This window comes from Myotis davidii, unplaced genomic scaffold (assembly GCF_000327345.1).
Source record: "Myotis davidii unplaced genomic scaffold, ASM32734v1 scaffold390, whole genome shotgun sequence".
NCBI lineage: Eukaryota > Metazoa > Chordata > Mammalia > Chiroptera > Vespertilionidae > Myotis > Myotis davidii.
Window position 1 is genome coordinate 2,366,020 of NW_006282748.1, and position 23,950 is coordinate 2,389,969.

General features: G+C 36.7%; 2 protein-coding genes across 2 annotated transcripts in view; one reads left to right on the plus strand and one right to left on the minus strand.

Moving 5' to 3' along the window:
• CCNE2 (cyclin E2) overlaps positions 1-11,252 on the plus strand; it is a 13,009-nt gene extending 1,757 nt beyond the window's left edge. Inside the window, exons 2-11 of the mRNA XM_015560921.1 lie at positions 586-694; positions 777-833; positions 1,726-1,877; positions 2,680-2,815; positions 4,639-4,785; positions 6,196-6,291; positions 7,531-7,665; positions 8,539-8,650; positions 9,152-9,309; positions 10,023-11,252. Of these exons, the coding sequence (XP_015416407.1) occupies positions 586-694; positions 777-833; positions 1,726-1,877; positions 2,680-2,815; positions 4,639-4,785; positions 6,196-6,291; positions 7,531-7,665; positions 8,539-8,650; positions 9,152-9,309; positions 10,023-10,136 (1,216 nt within the window). The 3' untranslated portion in view covers positions 10,137-11,252. The remainder of the gene's footprint in view (positions 1-585; positions 695-776; positions 834-1,725; positions 1,878-2,679; positions 2,816-4,638; positions 4,786-6,195; positions 6,292-7,530; positions 7,666-8,538; positions 8,651-9,151; positions 9,310-10,022) is intronic.
• Positions 11,253-11,303: 51 nt separating this feature from the next.
• INTS8 (integrator complex subunit 8) overlaps positions 11,304-23,950 on the minus strand; it is a 35,674-nt gene continuing 23,027 nt past the window's right edge. The window contains exons 15-26 of the mRNA XM_015561129.1: positions 21,083-21,204; positions 18,755-18,939; positions 18,381-18,414; positions 17,686-17,742; positions 17,547-17,608; positions 15,980-16,098; positions 14,745-14,848; positions 14,004-14,054; positions 12,388-12,461; positions 12,251-12,315; positions 12,048-12,091; positions 11,304-11,669 (exon numbers count right to left, since the gene is read on the minus strand). Of these exons, the coding sequence (XP_015416615.1) occupies positions 11,553-11,669; positions 12,048-12,091; positions 12,251-12,315; positions 12,388-12,461; positions 14,004-14,054; positions 14,745-14,848; positions 15,980-16,098; positions 17,547-17,608; positions 17,686-17,742; positions 18,381-18,414; positions 18,755-18,939; positions 21,083-21,204 (1,034 nt within the window). The 3' untranslated portion in view covers positions 11,304-11,552. The remainder of the gene's footprint in view (positions 11,670-12,047; positions 12,092-12,250; positions 12,316-12,387; positions 12,462-14,003; positions 14,055-14,744; positions 14,849-15,979; positions 16,099-17,546; positions 17,609-17,685; positions 17,743-18,380; positions 18,415-18,754; positions 18,940-21,082; positions 21,205-23,950) is intronic.

Below are 23,950 nucleotides of genomic sequence, written 5' to 3' on the forward strand. Positions count from 1 at the left end.
TACGGGCTTCTCTCCCACCCTCATTTGGGGAGCCATCCCGCGGGAGAGGATGGGTCCCTGCGTCTCCTTCACAGGGAGAGAAGTCCCGAACAGCAGTTCCCGGTCTTTAATGAACAGCCTCTTTCTTTCACTGTCACCCTCACCTGGAGTTGGGGTCCCGGCGCCCCTCTAAGCGACGGGCAGGCCCGGGTGGGGGGAGGAGGCTGAAGGGCGCGAGCTGCCCGCTCCCTCCGGACAGAGAAGACCCATTTGGGGAGACCTTCCTCCCTGCGTTTTGGGGTGCTGGGGTGTGCTTTGTAAATATTTGAAGACTCCACTCGCATCCTGGTGGGGGAAATGCAGGCTTGTGTCCAAAACTGACGCCATGAGAGGGCGAAGGTGGTGCCGGACAGCGGGGGTGGGGGATGTCGGACCCCCGCCGGGGGCTTCGCTGCAGCCTCGGGGTCGGCGTCCACTGGGCACTCGGAGGAAGGGATGGCGATGTGTTTGACTCGTTCTCTCTCTATTATTTGTCTTGGAGATGTGTTTCCGTGTTAGCTGCGGCCTTTGAGACGCATGATCTACTAATTAAACGTTCTTTTTAAAAATCCACCACAGCAGCCGTTTACAAGCTAAGCAGCAGCCCCAGCCCAGCCAGACCGATTCCCCCCAAGAAGCCCAGATCATTCAGGCCAAGAAGAGGAAAACAGCCCAGGTGAGTTAAGAGGTGAGGAGAGGAGAGGAGAGGAGAGTGCTCGCTGGGACCTAGTGTAACAGCCGCCTTTTCTGTTTTTCAGGATGTCAGAAAGAGGAGAGAGGAGAAGGTCGCCCAGAAACACCAGTATGAGATTCGGGTAATGCAGAACCGGGCGGGCTGGGCTTGGCTTTGCAGTAGGTTGGCCTGACACCGTTACCTGCTGCCCCTAGAGGCCAGCAGGGAGGCGCTTCTCTGAAGGGCGGTTTGTGTGCCTGAATCCTGCCCAAGTTTGCCCTGAAGCAGCTGGTTCCTCTTTGTGAATTCCTCCTCGGAGCTGAGCTGCTCAGTGCACCGGGCCCGCCTAATCTACCCCATGTACTGCCCTTTGTTCCCCCGTGGCTGAGTGGAGGGTCCTCATAGCTGCTCCTTGACGCGCACATAGGATGCGAGGTCACTGACAACTGGCACCCAGCCCTCTGCTACCCAAGTCCTCCTGTGTGTTGGAAAGGAAACTTTAGAGACAGTGGCTCTCTTTGAAACCAGCATTGATTGGGGGAAAGGGGCCTTTAAGTAGGACTTAAGTAATTGATTCCACTTGCCTCCATTTTTAAGGTTTTGCCTGAAAGTAATCTAAGGTATCAGAGCAAGATTAACTGGGGGGCACGTGGGGAAGCTTTTTATAAAACAAGGTGCCCTTGCCACTATTGATAAATAACGGAGCAGTTTTATAAATCTGTAAGTTATTAGTATCTGACTACAGATGCATTGTTATTCCTCCATTCTCCCAATACGTAATGTCTTGTATTTCCAGAATTGTATTTTGTCTAAAACAGCCTATCAGTTACTCTTTATGAAAATTGATGAGCTATACGACTTATTTATAAAATATAAGTAGAACTGCCAACTTACTACATTGTCAACATGTTAGCTAGCAGTGGTTTGGGGAAAACTGTAGACTGTTTAGAAATACTAGCTCCCATTTATGAAAGATCTCAGATAAAAGCTGGTTTCCTATTGCACAGATATTCTTTTTTTCTTTTAAATGACAGAACTGTTGGCCACCTGCATTATCTGGGGGGATCAGTCCTTGCATTATCATTGAAACACCCCACAAAGAAATAGAAACAAGTGACTTCTCCAGATTTACAAATTACAGATTTAAAAATCTTTTTATTAATCCTTCACCTTTGCCAGATTTAAGGTAAGAAAACTTTCAGTAATTTAATATCAGAGATTAAAATTGTTCTGATTTCATAAATGGCATTACTTTACTTTTTGCCTTTATTAGAAAAACTTGTAAAAAATTGCTTTCTTTACTGATACTTACGCATATATAATCTGACTAGTGCTATTTGCAAATGATAGAGGAATTTTAAACATTGATTCTATAAAGTTATTTTCTTTTACTTGCTGAGTACTGTAAGCCTTATCAGAACTGAATCACCTTCTTAATGGAGTTTAAAGAATTTATCTAAATTGTTAAGATGGAAACATTTTAACATGTATCATTTGATGTATCAATCCCATCTATTTGTTACCAAGCTTAGTAAGGTGTATACTTTTTTCTAGTTAATGAACAGGACTAGAAAATACAGCTTATACAAAACCTCTAGTAATTTAGAGTCACTGTATTATTGGTGAACTAGTTGGAGGTGGTTGACATTTGTCTCTACTGGGATCATAAGCTTTAAATATTTGCCTTTTTAGTATTGCTCTTGAGAAAACATGGCTATCTTAAACAGGATTATTATAATAGATTTCAAAAGAATGTTTTTTTGTTCCCATCAACTTAGATTATCATAATCCAGGTTTTTGCTGTATAATTTCAGGTTTCTACTTTTTCATGCTAAAAGGTAGATAAAACTACCTTAAGAGTGTCTCCTATCAAGTTCTAAATTGAAAGTTGGATTTCAGTGTCTTACAAGTTGAATTTTTTCCTATGTAAAACAGCTTGTATATTATGTAAGCTACACAATTATTTCTTTTTTACCCTTTTTCCATAGCTGGGGATGTTCAAATGATGTTTGGCTAAACATGTTAAAGAAAGAGACCCGATATGTTCATGATAAACATTTTGAAGTTCTGCATTCTGACTTGGAACCACAAATGAGGTCAATACTTCTAGACTGGCTTTTAGAGGTATGTTCCAGCAATACAAATTTCCCTTCTCTGTATGATGGAAAATAGACGTAAATGTGCTTTTCATGTGCCCTCATGGTGTATTATCCATTGCCAGCAGCCACCTTGTTTGGGGGTACTTACTGTAGTTGATAGTACCGAAATGGAAAATGTCTGTAAGAGTAAGATCGTGAGGACACAGCCACTACATCTCACACAACCCAAACCCAATTCAGAATTCTTGATATTAGGGTATTGCTGTGTACCGGACGCTGTTCAAGGTGTTGAGAGTATTCAAGATGAATAGAATATATAGTTGACAAGGTTTTGAATTCTGCTGTGCAGTGTTGTACCTTTAATTTAAAAGAATAAGAGTGATCCTGAGTCCCTACAGATGTGTGCCGGAACTAACTGTTTAAGCCCACTCACTACTGAGATAGTGATTACTTACATTGAAGACAAACTGATTATTGCTCTGTAGCTTCCCTATTAAAGTAGATAGAAATGATATATTCTAAGGGAGAAAACTATAGCCTTTTTGGTGGAGTAGCACTTGGCAGAGTAGATCTGCCAGAAGCTATTCAGAAAAGTCTTTAAGACTACGAACTGTTCGAGTCAGGTTATCTTAATTCCTTATTCTGACTAGAAAGGTAGATTTTCAAACATGTGGTTATAAGGTGATTGGGTTTTTATTTTTTCTAAGTGTCTTGTGATCACGAAAGCAATTTAAGCACTATTATGTTGGTTTTGCTTTATTTTCTTTTTTACATTTCATTGATTTTTATCTAGTGATTGTCTATCAAATGTATTCCTGTTTTCCCTTAAATATGAGATTATGTATGCAAAACTGTACAGAATATATTAAGACAAATCCAACAGTGTTAAATTCTACTTTGTCTTAGTATACAGGGTGGGGCAAAAGTAGGTTTAGAGTTGTTCATATGGAAAATAAACTATCCAGTAGGTGGGTAAACCTACTTTTGCCCAACCCTATATCCTTTCATTATTTGAAAGATGTTTCAGCATTTAAAAAGCTATTTATTACCTTAACCTATTTATTACCTAGTTTAAATCCTAAGATCTCACTATACGTGGAAGATATTTTTTGAAATTCAGTATCCATATCGGATTTTAAGACATGAAGTAAACCAGTAATAAATTTCCTTAACACAGTTTATCAGAACCTCTATGCCTCTGTTTTCTTATCTTCAAAATGGGGGTAACGGCCCCTACATCATAGAATTTTGGGAATTAAAAGCTTCTCCTCTGATAAATGTGGAAATGACAGATACTATTATTAATAACGATAATGAAATGGGGGAATTCCCATTACAGTCCTAAACAAGATATATGATAAAAGAGTTTATCACCAATGGTATTCATTCAGTTTTCTTCTACAATTTTAGCCAGTACAGTAAAAGATGAAAAATAAGTGACATAAAGACATTGAAAGGAACACCATTGTCATTTAATCTAAAGTGAGAAGAGAATCAGTTGGAACTATTAGGATAAGAATATAAACTAAGCATGAAAATTTACCTATCTGTCAGCAAAAACAATTAGGAAATTAATAGAAAAAAAGTTCTCATTCATAGTAAAAAAATGTATCTGGGAATAAATACATTTTTTAAGTCTGCATGAAAAAAAACTATAAAATAAGAGTAAATGCAGACAACAGATTTGTTTATCCTATCACTGCATGTTATTTTTCTCCCCAATCTTAACTTTGGTATCCTAAAAAGCAAAGTTGGGTTTATGAAAGTATTGTAAGGTATGCTAAGACACAACTTTCTAATTTGGAGAAATTCATGGAGTAATATTTAAACCTTGGGGTTCTTGTCTAGGTATGTGAAGTATACACACTGCATAGGGAAACATTTTACCTTGCGCAAGACTTTTTTGATAGATTTATGTTGACACAAAAGGATATAAATAAAAATATGCTCCAACTCATCGGAATTACCTCATTATTCATTGCTTCCAAACTTGAGGTAAGTTCTCAAAGTTTATTCAGAGACATATTTACCAACCCAGGTTTTAAAATCAACACATCAATTCCAGAAACTACTATAAAAATATCAAATATTACTACTTTGATATTAACTCCTTAGGGAAGATGAGTGGGTTTTTCCATATTTTCTGAACATTATGATTTAGATAAATATTATAGTTCCCTTTTAGTATCCAAGCCTATTATAAGTTTCTGGTTTAAATTCTGGAATTAGTATCTAGGTCAGATGTTCCATGGCTCATTCTGTCAAACAGAATACACTGATGCTGTCCCTATATACAGAATGATGGCACTTGGACCCAATAGAATGGTCTTTGAAAACTGATTAACCAATCAAATGAAATGCTTTTTTGGGTTAAAATATTTCTGTATCTGATGGTGGTGCCAGGATAGAAGGCAACTCCTTTCCTGCTTGAGATTTTCCTTCACACAATCTCAATGTGAATATGAGTATCATTAGTACCTTCATCTGAAATCTTTGAAGCCTGTGTTTGGAGGACTAAATCATGCATTGATTTCCATAAGTGTATTTTTTTCTTCCCAATTTGCCTTTTGAGCTTTAAGAGGTATCTCCAAATTCTGCCAAATTTGGTGACTAAGTTTGTATTCAGTCGATTCTGAACTAATACTTTGTTTCAGATATCTTTCTAGACTGAAATCTTCATATTTAGCCTGTTCTCATCTGTGGCAGGCATCTTTTCTGCTCATTTGACCATCCTAGTTCTCTGGACTGTTAAAGCAGACCTGTTATCAGCCAACTATACAAACCATCCTTTTGTATTAGTGTAAAGGAAATGTTTTCAGTTTCTAGAACTCACTGGTTGAGTGTTTTGTTTTATTCTGACCAGTGTAATAGGCAATCTTAAAACAAGAGTGGCTTTTTGTTTTAACTGAAATGACTGTTTAAAATACTGATGTTTATTAACTGCAATTTAAGATCAATTCCATGAAAATAAGTCTAATTTAATATAGTTGGCTAATTTAGACCTACATATGAAAGATACCTTTAAATGTACGGTTGCTTTGGCTATTATAGAATTATTTTACTAAGATTTTCCTTTGTGAACCTGTCCTTAAAAGTGAAGCCTGGCTCTAGTCGGTTTGGCTCAGTGAATAGTGTCGGCCTATGAACTGAAGGGTCCCAGGTTCGATTCTGGTCAAGGGCACATGCCTGGGTTGCGGGCTCAATCCCCAGTGTGGGGCGTGCAGGAGGCAGCCAATCGACGATTCTCTCTCATCATTGACATTCCTCTCTCTCCCCCCATCTTCTTTCCTCTCTGAAATCTATTATATATATAAAATGAAGCCTGTAGGTAGTTTGTATATAATTCTTTTGTTCTTACCTCAATCTCAACTGTGCTTAACACTAATTTTAAAATCCATTTTAAAGGAAATATATGCTCCTAAGCTCCAAGAGTTTGCTTATGTCACTGATGGTGCTTGCAGTGAAGAGGATATCTTAAGGATGGAACTCATTATATTAAAGGTAATAATTATATCCCTTATTATTCTAGTTGCAATTTAATAACAGTAATTACTATTGAATCTCAAATACTACAATGTAAGTAATCAAAACTGAGGTTTTAGTATTAGGATCTAGTTCTGACAGGCTAATGCAAAATATTGACAATGTTATGGATGAAAGAGGAATTTGCTTAACCTATTTTCTATTTTTCTGTATCTTTCAAGTTTCTATTTTGAGAATATACTATTTTCTTAAGTAATTATGGATATTTTCAAAACATATACTTAGTAGTTAGCATATAATATATAAATGAACTCTAACAATGATTCCCAGACCTTAGTCATTTTCTGCTTCTTCCAGCAGACAGAAAATACAATTATTTCACTGCCTTTTTTTCTATATGCAGAGAAAGGGCTATTAATGGAAAAATGGAGAAGAGAAGCATAAAAGTATTTAATTAGGCCTTCAATTAGAGATTAAAGAGTGAATATAAACTACTAGAAAGTATGTTTTTAAATTTGGACATCATGGGTTTATTAATAGGATATACAAAACCTAATCAGTATGACTTTCATTTACAAATTATCGTAAGTTATGTTTACAAACTAAACATTCGGGTAGCTCTGTTAGAATGGGGTCTTGTTGACATGTTGATACTGTTTTAATAATAAAATTATCCAGATTCAGACTTGTAGTACAAGGAGGATGTAAAGGGAAGGTGGCACTCTCTGGGCAGTTCCACAGGTGTTAAGGCCCTCTGCTTTCTCCTAATTATTTTGGACTTCTTATAAATGGTCAAGTCTCAGGGCTTCACGGAGGGAAGATATCATTGGAGATTACGGAAATAAGAAGTCTAGAATCAATTCTTAGATGATCTAAATGGAATTCGTTGTGGAGTCACTGAATACAATTAAAAGAGTAGTTTTAATGAAGTACAGAACAAATTTGGAAGACCAGTGACTGCAAGAAATGAGAAAAGCAGTAATGAAAAATAGGCTGAATGAACTTTGTAAATAAAGACAACTGAGAATAAAACAGTTTATGTCAATAATAGATTACAAGCACATAAGCAGCTTTAGATTGTGAGGTATCTATAAATATCTTGAATAAAAATAAATGGAGTCAGAATAATAAAACTCCTAGAAAAAAAATGAGCCTAAAAACATAAAGTTTCTTAAATGGCTTTCTTAGAAAGTAGCTATACAATGTGGTATCTATGTACCTACATTTATTAACAGGCATTTTAATTTAATTTAACAGGCTTTAAAATGGGAACTTTGTCCTGTAACAGTCATCTCCTGGCTCAATCTCTTCCTTCAAGTTGATGCTCTTAAAGATGCTCCGAAAGTCCTTCTACCTCAGTATTCTCAGGAAAAGTTCATTCAGATAGCTCAGGTATTGACATTGTTATTGAATATATGCTAATATTAATTACAGGTTTTGTTTAGCTTTTTAAAAAATTGATTGATTTGAAAGAGAGAAACATCAATTAGTTGGGGGTCGAACAACCCTTTCACAGGGGTCGCCTAAGACCATAGGAAAACACATATATAATTACATATTGTTTTTGTGATTAATCACTATGCTTTAATTATGTTCAATTTGTAACAATGAAAATACATCCTGCCCTAACCGGTTTGGCTTAGTGGATAGAGCATCGGTCTGCTGACTGAAGCATCCCAGGTTCGATTCCGGTCAAGGGCATGTACCTTGGTTGCGGGAACATCCCCAGTGGGGAGTGTGCAGGAGGCAGCTGATCGATGTTTCTAACTCTCTATCCCTCTTCCTCTGTAAAAAGTCAATAAAAGATATTTTTTTTAAAAAGCAAATACATCCTGCATATCATATATTTACATTATGATTCATAACAGTAACAAAATTACAGTTATGAAGTAGCAACAAAAATAATTTTATGGTTGGGGCTCACCACAACATGAGGAACTGTATTAAAGGGTCGCTGCATTAGGAAGGTTGAGACCCATTGTTCTATATGATTATCTTTTATATTTGAATACACAGGGAACCTATTTTACATGTTAGAATTAAAATCACCTTAGTTACATTTTTTAAAAATTTAAGTTCCAACTGAATATTCCTAGACCAGCATATAAGAGATGTTCTAACAAAGTAACTAAAGAAGGCTACCATTCCTTCCTGTCTACTTCTCATAGTGTGTAAAATAGGTACTGTGTATTCAAAACAGTGTTACTGAGTTTTGATATTTTATGTCTCCTAAATACTTTGTACTTTTGCTTTTTCCTTTGTCAGCTTTTAGATCTGTGTATTCTAGCCATTGATTCATTAGAGTTCCAGTACAGAGTACTGGCTGCTGCCGCCTTGTGCCATTTTACCTCTATTGAAGTCGTTAAGAAAGCCTCAGGTAAGTCATTATTTTACCTTCTTATCTGTTCACAACCTTTAAAGAGACTATTAATTTATGAACTCTAGCATGCTGCTAAACAGAAACTTAAAATTTTAATGGAAAAATTTTAGCAGTGTAGTGATCACCTTCCTTTCTGCTAGTTCTAATCCTCAGCGTCTATTCACAAACAAAAATAAGGTCAAATGGAATTTAAATCCATTCGAAGTTAATCATGATTATAGTTCTGCTTTAAGTTCTTCGGGTTTTGATCATTTTAATTTCCTATGTAGAAGGTACTGGTTAAGAAGCTCGAAGTCTTTTTCCTCCCTCAAAATAGTCACATGTAGTTTGAGAGTCATAATCTGTTTTGACTTGCTAAAACTTGCTGACTTTGGCTTCTCTTTTGAAATGCGTTTTAATATAGCTGCCCTTCAATCTGGAAGCAGGAACAAATTCATTAGGCATATATTAGATACTTTCTGATGTAACCTTACATTTTGCTAACTTTTCTCTTCCTAGGTTTGGAATGGGAAAGCATTTCTGAATGTGTGGAGTGGATGGTGCCCTTTGCCAGTGTAGTAAAAAGTACTGGTCCAGTGAAGCTGAAGATGTTTAATAAGATTTCTATGGAAGACAGACACAATATCCAGACACACACAAATTACCTGCCTATGCTGGTATGTTTCTCGTGGGGTTTTTTGGTCTTATTATCTAGTAAGTCACTAAAACTATGACAGTAAGGATGATACAGAATAAAGGAATAGAAAGTTCTAATGGACACGGTGATTTCAAAATGTAGAAGAGTTAGTAACTTTGAAGTCAAAACAAGATTTGTCAAGTTTCTTAAGGTCAATGTCAATAGTCTACTTTGAGTTTAAAAAAATAGTTACAGCAGTTCAAATTGCTGAACCTTAGACTGTGACCAAGTTGCAAAGACATAAAATACACCATTGTAAATAGACCCAGAGACATAGAAGCATCCAACAGGCTATCAAACCTCAGAGGGAAGGCAGGGGAGGGGGACGGGGGGGGAGAGACCAACCAATTAACTCGTATGTGCATAACCCATAGACGCAATAGGTTAGTGAAGGCCTGGTGTGGGGAGCAAGGGGGTCATATGTAATACTTTCAACAATAAAGCTTTTTTTTAAAGTAAAAACAAAACAATTAAAATTTGAAAAGACATGCTCATTTCCTTTATATATACCTCTCTGCATCTATTATCTATTTGTATCTATATTTTCCATAACGGGGTGGGGGTGGGGGATGGGAGAAGACCATTATATTAGGCCTAAGCAGTCTCAATTTAGTATCCAGAAATCTGGTGTGACTTTGACTATGTCAGTACTTTACCTTAGCTGCTAACCTCTGCATTTCTTCACATGTGCAGGAGGAAGTCAGTTATGTAAACACCCTCAGGAATGGGGGACAACTGTCACCAGTGTGCAATGGAGGCCTCATGACACCACCGAAGAGCACTGAAAAACCATCAGGAAAACACTAAGGAAGATACCTAAGCTGACAAGTATTCACTGAGCTTTGGGTAAAATGTCATTAAAATGTACTAAAGTTTTACAGGAAAATGGTGCCAGAACTACCCTAGCCAATTCAGAAATTTCAATGCCATTCTTTGATTTAAAAAAACTATGTAAAATTGGCACTAAGAAATGTATTTCATTGTCAGCTGTTTAAAGAAACAGCAGGCCTTGTTTACAAAAAGTTAATTCCCAAGGTGACTGGCTAGAAGCCAGCCACAATTTATGCCATAAAATTTTTCTGATCCAGTGTTACTATTTTGATGGACTAGGAATTTTATCATTAAAATCTTAGACTAGATAAAGAGTACCTTAAAGTGTACATTAAGTGATACAGTACTTTGAATCTAGTTTTTAGATTCTCAAAATTCATATATCCTTGCTTAGTGCAATTTGGTTCTTGAAAATAAAATTAAGTATGTTTACAAAGGTTTAGTTTTGTAATAAGGTGACTAATTTATGTATAGCTGCTGTAGTGAGCTATTATAAAACTTGAATTTTTATAAATGGTGAACTTTAAAATGTTTTTTTTAACTAGTTTATTTGCCTTGCAATACATAACATTTTTAACCAGTAAGGCTAAGAACATGGTGTTTAAAACTGCGCTCTAAACAGTGGGAATACCAAAGAAATTATAAACAATGTAAATGCTGTGGCTCCTACTTGGGGCTTCGACATACAGGTTGCTTTATAGTAACTTTTTTGTGCATCACAATTTGAGTGAAAAAACTTAAGTACCCTTTCAAACTATTTATATGAGAAAGTCACTTTATTATTCTAAGGCAGTGGTCGCCAATCTCTCGGACCTCACAGGCCACCGGTTGGCGACCGCTGCTCTAAGGTATCCCTAAGGATTTTTTTTTTTATTTAGTGTGACAAAGGCTTTATTTCCATTTGCAAAACTGCTAAGGTCCTTTTTAAATTCCTACGTGAGTTAAGGACAGTGTCAAAGTGATCAAGCTTAACACACCTGACCTAGACTTCTATTAAGGCAGAAAAGTATTAAATGTATGCCAATTCCCAGCGATCTATTTATTTAAAAAACAAACAAGTAAACTTCACATAAGCTGATATATAGACTAATTCTACATAAATGTTTTAAAAAAAATGAAATTTCAGCATCAAAAGTGGATTTAATTAGAAAACAAATTATAGTAGATTATTGTTACTAGACATGTGAATCTCTTCTCTGAAGAAATTATAAATTTAAGCTATTATGGCATGAAATCTTCTGTATAGTTTGTTTTTAAATTGTTTCAGTATTTTTGTCTGGAAAGAAAACACCACTAAACGTGTATATATGTATTATATATAAACTTCATCTTTTAATACTGTTTATATTTAGCCTATTGTTTAAAAAATAAAAGTTAAAAAATTTTAACTGCTTAAAAGTAAAGTTTTGCCATTGCTTGTAGAAACTTTTTTTTCCTCCTCTGCGCTGCCAGCTGTAACACTTCTTCTGGGTTGCTTGCGTTCAATTCTGTCTGACCAATGGCTTTGATCTTCCAAAACAGAAAAGTGAGGTTATTAGAGATCTGGTAAAAAATAGTCTTGCTAACATATACACACATAAAACTACTTACTAGTATAGTAGAAGTTATAGCAAGGTGGGGGTTAGATGGGCAAATCATATGTGGCCTTACAGGCCACTGCATGGACTTAATGTGTGAGATAAGAAACCATTTAAAGGTCTAGAGTAGAGAGATGACATGATCTAATATTTTAATAAGAAATAAACTAGATGCAAAAGCTCATGATCAAAATAGGATCTTTTAAAAAAATATTAATAATCAACTTTTGGAAGTAATAGGCACACAAAATCTTTTTTTGTTGGTATAATTCTTAAGTATATTATTGAAGCAAGACACAAAATAACTTACCGCAATTTGTCTTTTATCTGTTTCTCCTCTTTTGTGATGAAGATCTAAATGAGTTAAGAATAATAAATCTAATACTATTGAAAACCACAACAGAAGCTCAACTTTTTTAGGTTTGGTTTAGAAGATACACATTATTAAATACTTCTTTAATTTTCAGAAATGAACTGTACTAATATCACATGTGATATTAGATGAAAGGATACAAGTCAAGTATTCCAAAATGGTAACATCCCATATGTAGTCATAGTAGGAGTCCATAGCATCATGACTGAAAAGATAGCATTCAGTTACTTCCTCTTAAGCAGAAAAATTGCAACTTTTTTTTTTTAATCATACATACCTGTTTTGTTCCTGCAGTGATTTAAAGGCTGTTTTGTAGTCAATTTCTCTGAGGAACTGACATAAAATTGCCACCTATAAGAACAAATAAGAACTTGAAAATGGTTTAAGGTAACTAGTGTGAACAATAACTCCTGGTTTTAAAGGGGAAATTTGTAATGATTTTTATGTCTAGAATAGATCATTTAAGAGGCCTTGCAGTTCACCCTGAGGGATTAGCTCATGATGGATTCCATCCAATTTCAATTGCAAAAACCTTTATACAAACAACTGTCTGCCCAGTATTTTCTTCATCTATAGTTTTTAGGAGTTTATTTGGATGAGAAACTGGTAAAAAGCCAGATAAAAAAATTGAAGGGAATGGAAAACTGCCAAACAACATTTTCATGACATTCAAGGACCTAAGAACATGCTTAAACCTTGACAGATGGCAAACAGCTCATTTTGGCAAAATTTAGGCTGCCAGTCTGCTTAACCTAAAGCAGATGCACTTCAAGTATGTAGGTCATAACTCTTATTTTTAAAGTATTTTTAATTTTAAAAAATATAATTCATATACCATGAAATTCACCCTTTTAGAGTGCACAAATCAATGGTTTTTAGTATATTTACAAAGTTGAGCAACCATCACAAGTATCAAATATCCTCTCCCCCTGCAAAAACTCCATACCCATTGACATCACTCTCCATTCCTCGTCCCCCCCAGTCCTTGGCAACCACTACTCTATATTCTGACTGTATGGATGTGCCTTGGGCTAAACATTTCATATTGATGGAATTATATGACAGCCTTTTGTAGCTGGCTTTTTTCACTCAACATAATACTTGTAAGATTCATCCCTGATTTAGCATGTATCAGTACATCATCCTTTTTTATGACAGAATAATAGGCCATTGTATAGACATCAAATTTTTATCCACTAGCTAACAAACACTGGGTTGTTTCCAACTTTCTGGCTACTATACATAATGCTGCTGTGAACATACATGTACAAACTTTTCTGTGAACATGTTTTCTATTTTCTTGGTCATATACAGGAAAGGAAGTGCTGGGCCATATGGTAATTATACTTTTAATTTTTTGAGGAAATGCCAAGCTTTTTTTAAAAGGTTGCCCGTTTTATATTCCTACCAGCACAATTTCTCCACACCTTTACCGACTGTTTCTGTCTTTGAATTAACGGCCATATTAGTGAGTATGAAGTGGCATCTTAATGTAGTATTGATCTGCATTTTCCTAATAACTAATGTACAACATATCTACTTTTAAATATAAGAAAACACACTTGAGAATGTTTATTTTCCACTTAGGAGGCTTAAAGACCAATCTTCTTTCATTTTAAATAAATTCTATAAAGCAGCGGTCGCCAACCGGTGGTCCGTGAGGTCCGAAAGGTTGGTGACTGCTGGTCGACCACTGGTGGTTGGTAAGGTCCGAAAGGTTGGCAACCGCTGCTATAAAGAACTAAAAAAACCTTAAATATGCCAAATTCTTAAATACCATAAACTTAAGCAATAGTAAGGAAAATAAAAGCTATTTCCCAGTCCAATGCTTTCTATTTTACTATAAACTCTAATATACAGGAAAATAAACCAACATCAAAATATTAAACTAACCTGTGTGTGGCAATTCAGCAAAGAACAACACTTTATCATTCTTTTTATTACCTATAAAAACAAGTTGGATTATTTTAAGAAACTAATTAACATCATTTATAACAAATGTACTGTTCTGATATGGGATGTGAACAGTGGGAGAGTTTGTACACGACTGGAGGTTGTACATTTTTACAAAACTCCCAACCACAGCAGAATACACATTTGTTTTTTAAAGTCTACAGGGAACACTTACTAAGATATATGTGATAGCTGATCCAAAGCAGGTGTATGAGAACTCTAATTTTTTCTCCATTTGCTATGAATCTAAAACTGTTCTAGCCCTAGCCAATTTGGCTCAGTGGATAGAGGATCCGCCTGCAGACTGAAGGGTCCCAGGTTCAATTCCGGTCAAGGGCACATGCCTGGGTTGAGGGCTCAATTCCCAGTAGGGGGCGTGCAGGAGGCAGCCAATCAGTGATTCTCTCTCATCATTGATGTTTCTACTCTCTCTCCCCTCTCCCTTCCTCTGAGATCAATAAAAGTATAATTTTATAAAATTAAAAAAATAAATGAAACTGTTCTAAAAAACAATTTATTAATTTTAAAAAGTTACTGAAAAATTTTAATATTGGACAGCAATCTGATCTAAAGCAATCAATTTGGGAGTCATCACAACAAACATGGAAATGAAAACTCACCCAAAGGGACCCAGGAAGAGCATTTAAAGGCAGACAAGAAGAAAAGCCCATAAACACCTACCTGGTCTGTATACACATCAGGGGGTACAGCTTTATTAAAGAAATCAGAGCACACAGCTCCGGCCTGAAGGTAATAGTGAAGAGCTGCCGAATACTGATTTGTCGCTGCAGTAGAAAACAGAGACCAAGAATTACCTATCCCAAATTATCAGCTGGAAAAACAGACGGGCCTCTTTGGTGAAGTCAGGTGACAAAAGCAGATTCAAACCAAGGTAACACTTACCCAAGAAAACACTGCAAAATATTGCCTTTTTTAAAAAACTACTTTATGCCCTGGCTGGTTTGGCTCAGTGGATAGAGCATCGGCCTGCAGACTGAAGGGTCCCAGGTTCAATTCTGGTCAAGGGCATATGCCCGGGTTGCGGGCTCAATCCCCAGTGGGGGTGTGTGGTGTGTGTGTGCTCGCGCGCAGGAGGCAGCCGATCAATGATTCTCTCGTCATTGATGTTTCTATCTCTCTCTCCCTCTTCCTTCCTCTCTGAAATCAATAAAAGTATATATTTTTTAAAAAAACTAAAGCAATATAATAGTTTTTGCCTTCTAAAAGTGACTACACAAAAATCTGTTTCAGATTTCTTCTCAAACTTACTAGTACAGAACTTAGTATTTGAAGGTATTTATTTCCCAAATGTCATACTTAATTTTCTGAGGTAGTTTAGAATCAGTAAATCTTTTCTGAATAGATAATAAGATCCTGATAATAAATTCTTTGGGGGGGGGGGGGGATGAATCAGGTTTGATTCCCAATCAGGGCACATACCTGGATTGCAGGCTCAATCCCCAGGAGGAGGCAGCCAATCAATGATTCTCTCTCATCTTTGATGTTTCTCTCTCTCCCTCTCCCTTCCTCTCTGAAATCAACAAAAATATATATTTTTTAAAATCATCAACTATTGCTTCAAAAATAATATAGCAAGTGAAATACTGTAGTGAGTATACAGATAAAATGAGACTGGCACAAACATGTGGTTTCATTATATTATCCTCTCTAGTCTATTTAGAATCTTCTCTTTAAATAACTCAACTACTAAAACACTGATCATGACATGATACCAGTCAAAAATTTTATTTGACTTGTACAGTAACAAAAATATTCTTATCAAGTTGAAAGAAAATCAAATAAATGGGAGAATTATCACTGTATTCCCAAGAACACAAATAATTATCAATTATATTATTTTCACCTCTAAAAATACTACAAAAACAAAACACAAAGCCACCATACATCTCACTTACCAAAATATATGTCTGCCTGGATAATTAACCAGGAGTGGTTGTTCGGATTGATACTGCGGGCATACCGAACCAGCTCTTTCACTGTGATTGCCACAGCTTCAAAGTCCACTGACTGGAGGCTAAAGGGAAGACAATGACCAGTAAGCTCCATTTTAAGAAACAATTTCAAATTCCATACACACATTTACTAAAAACAAAAAGACTTACCCAAAATTTAGGTGACCATAAATAGTCTAAATACTACTAGTTGTAAATTTAAAAAAACTATCAAAACATCTAAGTCAGAGAAAGTGTGATAAGCTAATTTTTTATAAGCAGTTGAAAACAATCTGATTTTTGTTTCCTTTTCCCCAAAATGCCAAAGAAGGTTGGCTAGACCACTCTAAAAAGTTCTCTTTAAATATTTTACAACATAAAGCATATAAAAGAGTTAGGACAAACACCTAGCTCCACTTTTTAGGCACAATTTACCAGTAACAAAATTAATCCTCACAATTCTGAGGGAGGCACTATTGGTATACCCATTTTACAGATGCAAAAACTGGCACAGAAAGCAACTTGCCCAAGGTCACATCCAGGTAAGTGGAGTGGCTGAGACTCCCATCCTGAGTCTGGCCAAGGGCCTCGAGGTGAACCATTCTCTTTGTTCATTTGTAATAAACATGCACTGAAAATAAAGCATGTACTCCCCTGGGAAACAAGCCTGTCAGTGGAGGGAAGGGCCCCTAGCCCATTTCTAACCCTCCCATCTCCATATGAGATGTGAAGCTGTTTCCAGTCTCAAAGACTGAGATGGAAGCAAATTACTCATTCTACTGATTGTTTCCCTATCTACTGAAATCTTTCTTCTTCACAGAAGCCACTAAGAGCAATAAAGTAAGGCTTAGGACCTACCCTTCAGGCACAAAGTAAGAAGACTGGGGGGAAGAGAGGGAAGGAAAGGAACATTGGTGAGGAAACAAACATGGACTCTTCTGCGTGTGTGCGCGCGCGCCTGTGTGTGCACGTGAAGAGAAAAATGTAAATGGTTTCTTCGTCCAGAAAAAGAACACTTTTTCTCCCCTAAAAAAATTCCCCCGTCATCTTATTGCGATTCTCAGGTGATGAAAGTAAGGGGGGAAGATTTCTTAAAGTAATTAAAGAGCTTATGAAGGCGACTAAAAAGGGATTGGAGCCTCTGATAATCACAGTGCTAGAGGAGATCTACAAAGAATTACTTAAAAAAAATAAACATTTTCAATAGATACTTGTAAAAGAGGTAAGATTCCAGGAACCTGATAGAAAGCCATTCTTTTAGCCTCGATTTTCTAAATTTTACCCACTGACAAGTAATCAGGACTACTTAGAGCTCTTCTGTTCTACCCAAGGCTGGTGTACCTCAGCTCTTAAGAGTTATGCCTTATTCACAGTTTTTAGAAAGACAATTACTATTATAGAGAAATACAAAGTTAGCTATAGAATCCTAACATTGTAGCCTTTTAATCAAACTATTCAAAAATTATCTATACCAGGCAGGATGGTCCTAAATATGTAAATAGTTTTAAAAAATGTAAGCTATAATACTTACTTGGGGATGGAGGATGGCCAAATAGAAATGTGTTCAGCTGTAATATCATTCACAATGTCTTCCTTAAAAGAAAAAAAGGCGATTTAAAAGGAAGTATATTTCAAACATTTTTAAAACAATGAAATTATGAAATACTGACCCGAACATTGTGAAGTTTGACAAAGAGTGATAAAATAATAGTCAAAACCAATGGTTCCTATAAGAAAGAAAACACAGAATCCTTAAATATTATATATTATGTTAATATGTCTTGCATCAACATCAAGGATACCAAGTATTTTCTTCCAAAAGATTCTTACTCCTTGGAATTTACTATCTACTTTAGTTTAAAACACACTAAAGATCAACTTTATCTTTAATGTCATGAAAGAAATCATGGCACAAATTTACACAAAAATTAATCATATTTAGGTGTCTGGTTTATAATGCACGAATCCTCATGACTTTTGAAGCTGAGTAAATAGATCGCATTCCACGAGTACTTTCAGCTACCTTAAACAAACCTACTTTTATTCCTTAAAATACTAAAGGATGGAATGTAGGTTATGTCCAGTAAATTAATGACATTAACCTGATCAAACAAAAATGAAAGCTAGGCTTCACACATCTAGCCATATTATAAAGACTTCTTTGTCATTTAAAAAATACTTGTTTGTAGTCGCTAGAACGTAAGTTAGGTAAATGCAAAATAAACTTCTCTATTTAGATTATCCTATCCTCAACACTGAAGCACATTAACAGTTCACCTAAATAATTGTGGGAGCACTCAATATTTTTTAGTTATAGTCTATAAAAATCAGCAATAGTAATTAATTGACTTTTAAGAAAACATACCCGTAATTTTTTTATAAAAGAAAGCAGTTCACTCCTACAAAAAAAAACAAAAAAATTTCATATATACATTGAAAATAAATTATAGGTGAAGATTTATTCCAAACTCTCCAGTTCTGCAAGTATAAGAATATATTTTACTGCCATACCAATGTAATTTCTATATTACTATCCAACTATAAGCTTTCATTGATTAATAGTTTCTTAAAATAAACAAGGTATTTCCAAAGGTGATTATGTCAGACAAGTCCATCAGCTGTCGGCACCAGCAAATTTTTATACTATCTTTATGATATATAAGGATAATGGTAGATGTTCTGGAAGTAGTCCAAATAGCATAAATAATAACTAAAAAAAATAAACTGATCAAAACATACCTATACATTATACCTAATGTGGATTCCCTCTGCTTTATTAAACTAACTCTGCCATCATTTCCTCGTTTGTGTTGACTGGACACACTACAGATCTGAACAACAACTTCCCAAAGGTCTTTAGCGGTCCGTCTACTTTCTTTAGGGCCTGGAAGCTCTTTGATTGTAGCTGCTAAAAGCTGTCCAAGCTATAACATGAAAAACAAACAGAAAATACACAAGAGATAATCTGTAATGTCACACGTTAGTTCTATGATTAAGGCACACACAAAAAATGGATAGCTGCCCAAGTACATCAACCAGTTATTTTATGCTGTGCCTTCTATCCAACAACTGAGAAATTTAGAGCTCATTGTCTACTGACAGATCTAGATCTGCTCAGGAAAGAAACCTCTGGTTTTAATCCTATATAATAAAAGGGTAATATGCAATTTGACCCTAACAGAAGAATGACTGGGAACAACTGGTTGCTATGACACGCACTGCCCACGGGGGGAGGGGGGAGGGGCAGATGCTCAATGCAGGAGCTGCCTGCTGGTGGTCAGTGCACTCCCACAGGGGAGCTCCGCTCAGCCACAAGCTGGGCTGACAGCTGTGAGTGCAGCAGCTGTGGTGAGAGACTCTCCTGCCTCCTCGGCAGCACTAAGGATGTCCAAATGCAGCTTAGGCCAGGGAGTGGGCCTAAGCCATCAGTTGAACATACCCCAAGAGCTCCCGGGCTGCCAAAGGGATGCCTGACTGCCAGCTTAGGCCCAATCCCCCGGGGGAGTGGGCCTAAGCCAGCAGGTGGTCATCCCCTGAGGGGTCCCAGACTGCGAGAGTGCACAGGCCAGGCTGAGGGACACCCCATCCCCCCTGAGTGCACAAATTTTTGTGCACCGGGCCTCTAGTGGAACTCACTGTTCCAAACAAGTACAGTCTAATGAGAACAAATTGCAATGACACAAAGAGGTATGTGACTTATCAAGTGGGAAAAAAAAAAGTTACCAAATATATATAGTATGATCCTGCTTTAAAAAAAAAAAAAGGTTTGCAAAGAAATGTATACACAATGTTAACTGCGATAAAAGCCCATGAGATTAAAATAGTGCTGAAATTTTACACACACATGAAATCATTAAAAAAATTTCTTGAGGAAAAATATGGAAATTGAAGTTGACAGAACAAGGGAACAAAATTCAAAGCAACTCTTCTCTAAGAAAAAGTAGCAACTGGGGATACTGCTATGTGAAGAGGCAGAATTAGGGAAGGATAGATTACAGAAAATGATTGACCTGAATTAAGAGAGCACACAGACTAAAGATGTAGGTAGGACCCAGAAATAATAAAAAGTGTAAGGGTTGAAAGCAAAAGGCAGAGAAAAGACAGACCCAAAATGTAGAGAGAAAAAAATCAGGCTTATAGCTAATTCAGCACAGGAAAGATAATTAAGAGAGGAGAATGTGTGAGTGGAGGCGGGAGAGGGCATTGAAGGAATAAATGAAAAAAATAAAGATTAAACTAGAGGAGGAAAAAAGAATGAACAACTTATTGCCAATTCAGGGGTGTCACTACTGATAACAAACATGCACACTAGTAACAATCCAGCACATCACATTTAGAGAAGTAAACAGACTCTAAAGAAGGGTAAGGTCCACCTGGCTGAGGGGCTCAGTTGGTTGGGAGCGGCGCCTTGTACACCAAAAGGTTGCAGGTTCGATTTCTGGTCAGGGCACACTAGGTTTCGCTTTCAATCCCTAGTCAGGGAGCATACGGGAGGCAACTAACTGATCCATGTTCCTCTCTAACATCAGAGTTTCTCTCTCTCTCTCATATCCCTTGGTGAGAGTTAAAAAAAAAGTGTAAGGTGCTCAAATGGAAAATGGGTGGAACTACACCCTCCTTACGGCTCCCACCAGTGTATACCCATGTATACCTGTGCACTCCAGAGCTTAAAACTAGAGTTTGATTTTTTAAAATATATTTTATTGATTTCAGAGAGGAAAGGAGAGAGAGAAACATCAATAATGAGAATCATTAATTGGCTGCCTCCTGCATGACCCACACTGGGGATGGAGCCTGCAACCCAGACATGTGCCCTGACTGGGAATCAAACCATGACCTTCTGGTTCATAGGTTGACACTCAACCACTGAGCCATGCCGACTGGGTTTGATTTTATCATTCAAAGCAATAAAAGCTGACTCACCTTTCACTAGTTTAGGATTATACCAAAAATTTATCTTTTAACTACATAATTTTTGCTTGCATTATCATGGAACTATAGGGTATTAGAAATAGGTACAATAATTCCATCCTAATAATTCTTTTATTTAGATTAAACGTGAATTACCTTTACATATGGATTATTCTGAAGCAGAAAGGCAGGAACTTGCAGTGTAAGGTATTCATTTTCCTTCCAGTTTAACATAAAGGCAACACACTCCTCAGCAATAACCTGACGAAGAGGAATATCTAAAAAGCCAAGAAAATATCTGGAATTAATCTATAATGCAAAGCATATTAAATGGCAATTTGGAGGCAGTTGTCCATTTAATATGTATTGTAACATCTTTGGTGTGGTAGTCCAGTTTCCTAGTAACTTTGTTAATATGTTCTGAAAGATTGAAAATTTGATTGTCGTATATATGATATTAAATCGTGATTTAGTAGAACTTTGATGTAACAGCATATCAGCATCTGGAGATGTTGGTACTTGACACCCTATTAAGAAAAATGAGCTGGAAAGTCACCGGAATAACTGTGTAGAGAAGAATCATGACTACATGATTTTCTAGGTTTTGGTACGTATGTTAAGAACTGTGTACACACTGAACTGTCCGTGTACTTATCCTCAGAACAACCAATACAATCTCAATTATGGAAGAAAAAAAAAAGGAAGGATGAGGAGGTAGCAAAAGACACCTTTTTACACTCCTCCCCCAGTTCTAACCCTACCACTCACAGTGGTGCAGGAGTGCAGCGCTGTAAGAGCCACTAGAGCTAAGAATCTATGCTAAACTCAGGTAAGTTAGTCTGTAACTGAGGTCCAAAGACAAGGAACCGTGTCTGTTTTCTTGGTCCTCGTAACAATACACAGCACATCCTCTCCTTCTCATTTTAAACATTGCTTATGGCCCAAGCTATGGGATGCATAGCTAAACAAGTAGCTAGGAATTTACACAAATTATGTGCAGAGCTATGAGTCGTAGACAAAAAACAAAAAGTGGAAAAAGTGGTATGAACTCCAAACTACTTAAATGCCTAAGGCAGTGGTGGGCAAACTCATTAGTCAACAGAGCCAAATATCAACAGTACAACAATTGAAATTTCTTTTAAGAGCAAAATTTTTTAAACTTAAACTATATAGGTAGGTACATGGTTATTAACTTAATTAGGGTACTCCTAAGGCTTAGGAAGAGCCACACTCAAGGGGCCAAAGAGCTGCAGTTTGCTGACCACGCCTTAAGGTATAATTAAATGCCAACTAAACGATATTTAAAAGCCTTGCCAGCCGTTTCAAAGAGGAAGAGCATAAGGCTTACGTTGGACTGATGGATTCAAATCACAGTTCTGGCTCTTACTGCATGACTTTGGCTAAATTCCTTATGCTCTCTGCACCTCAGTTTCTTGATGTATAATATGGGGATAATTAAATAAGTAGCTACTTCACAGTGCTGCCATGAGGACTAAATGAGTTACGCACCTAAAGCTCTTAAAACAATTATCTGACATGTAGTTAGCAATCAATAAATGTTTGGGTTTTTCAATTTTTTTTTTTTTTTAAAACTTTGTTTTGTTAATCCTCACCCGAGGATATTTTCCACTGATTTTTAGAGTGAGTGGAAGAAAGAGGGAAAGACAGAGAGAAACTGATGTGAGAGAAACACATCGATTGGTTGCCTCCTGCACAAGCCCCGCCAGGACCTGGGCCAGGGAGGATCCTGCAACCAAGGTACATGCCCTTCACTGGAATTGAACCTGGGAGCCTTTGGTCTGCAGGCCGACGCTCTATCCATTGAGCCAAACCAGCTAGCGCATCAATTTTTGTTCCTAATTTTAGAGAAAGCATGTATGAAAACTCAACCTTCTACCTTAAAACCCATCCTACCCAGACATAGTAGTAATGTCAGTCAACAGTTAGTGCCAGCATACTAGATTAATTTTTATGATACTGAAGGGCACTGATGCATTAAAGCTCAAAGATATTCTATCTTGAGTGCTAGAAAGTTGTAATTTCTGCTAGAAATCAGAATGTAATAACAATTAAGCTCATTTAAAAGACCCCAGAGGGTCAGCAGCCATTTCAGTTTTGACACATTAGCACCTTCCTTTACACTTCAATTTTACTGTTCATAACATTAAATATGTATAGTATGGCCCAGCCGACATGACTCAGTGGTTGAGCATCAACCTATGAAGCAGAAGGTCATGGTTCAATTCCCAGTCAGGGCACATGTCTGGGTTGTGTGCTTGATCCCCAGTGTGGTGCATGCAGGAGGCAGTCAATCAATGATTCTCTCTCATCATTGATGTTTCTCTCTTCCCCTCTCCCTTCTTCTCTGAAATAAATAAAAAATATAAATATTTTTCTAAATATGTATAGAATGATTTAATTGCTCTAAAGACTTTATTAAAATACGTAACATTAAACTGCTTTAACTAAGCAAGATGCATATATAACATAGGTGATAAATGATACAAGCTCCTTTTCATAAGATATTTACATTTAGATTGGGACAAGAGAGGACTGTTCTTAAAGTGACCACAGTGAGTTCCTGACTCAGTGGCAATCATTTTGAGGCCTTCCTGTGATTATGATGGTAACGGGGAAATAAACCTTCAAGATGTACCTTTAAGGACACAGATTGTTTTAACAGAGTATCTTCAAATTGCAATATAGTTTCTGTAGTGTAGTGTCCCCTCAAAATTCATGTCCACCTGAAACCTCAGAATGTGCCTGACATAGAAATAGGGTCTTTGCAGATATACTTAGCTAAGATGAGGTCATACTGAACTAGGGCAATCCCTAAATCCAATATCCAATGACTGGTCCCTTATAAGAGCAAACACACACACACACACACACACACACACACACACACAGACACACACACACACACAGAATGCCATATAAAGGAGGAGGAAAAATGAAAACTAAGGGAAGAAAAAAGGTGGCAAATGCTGGAGTGACATAGCTACAGGCTAAGGAGAGGCAAGG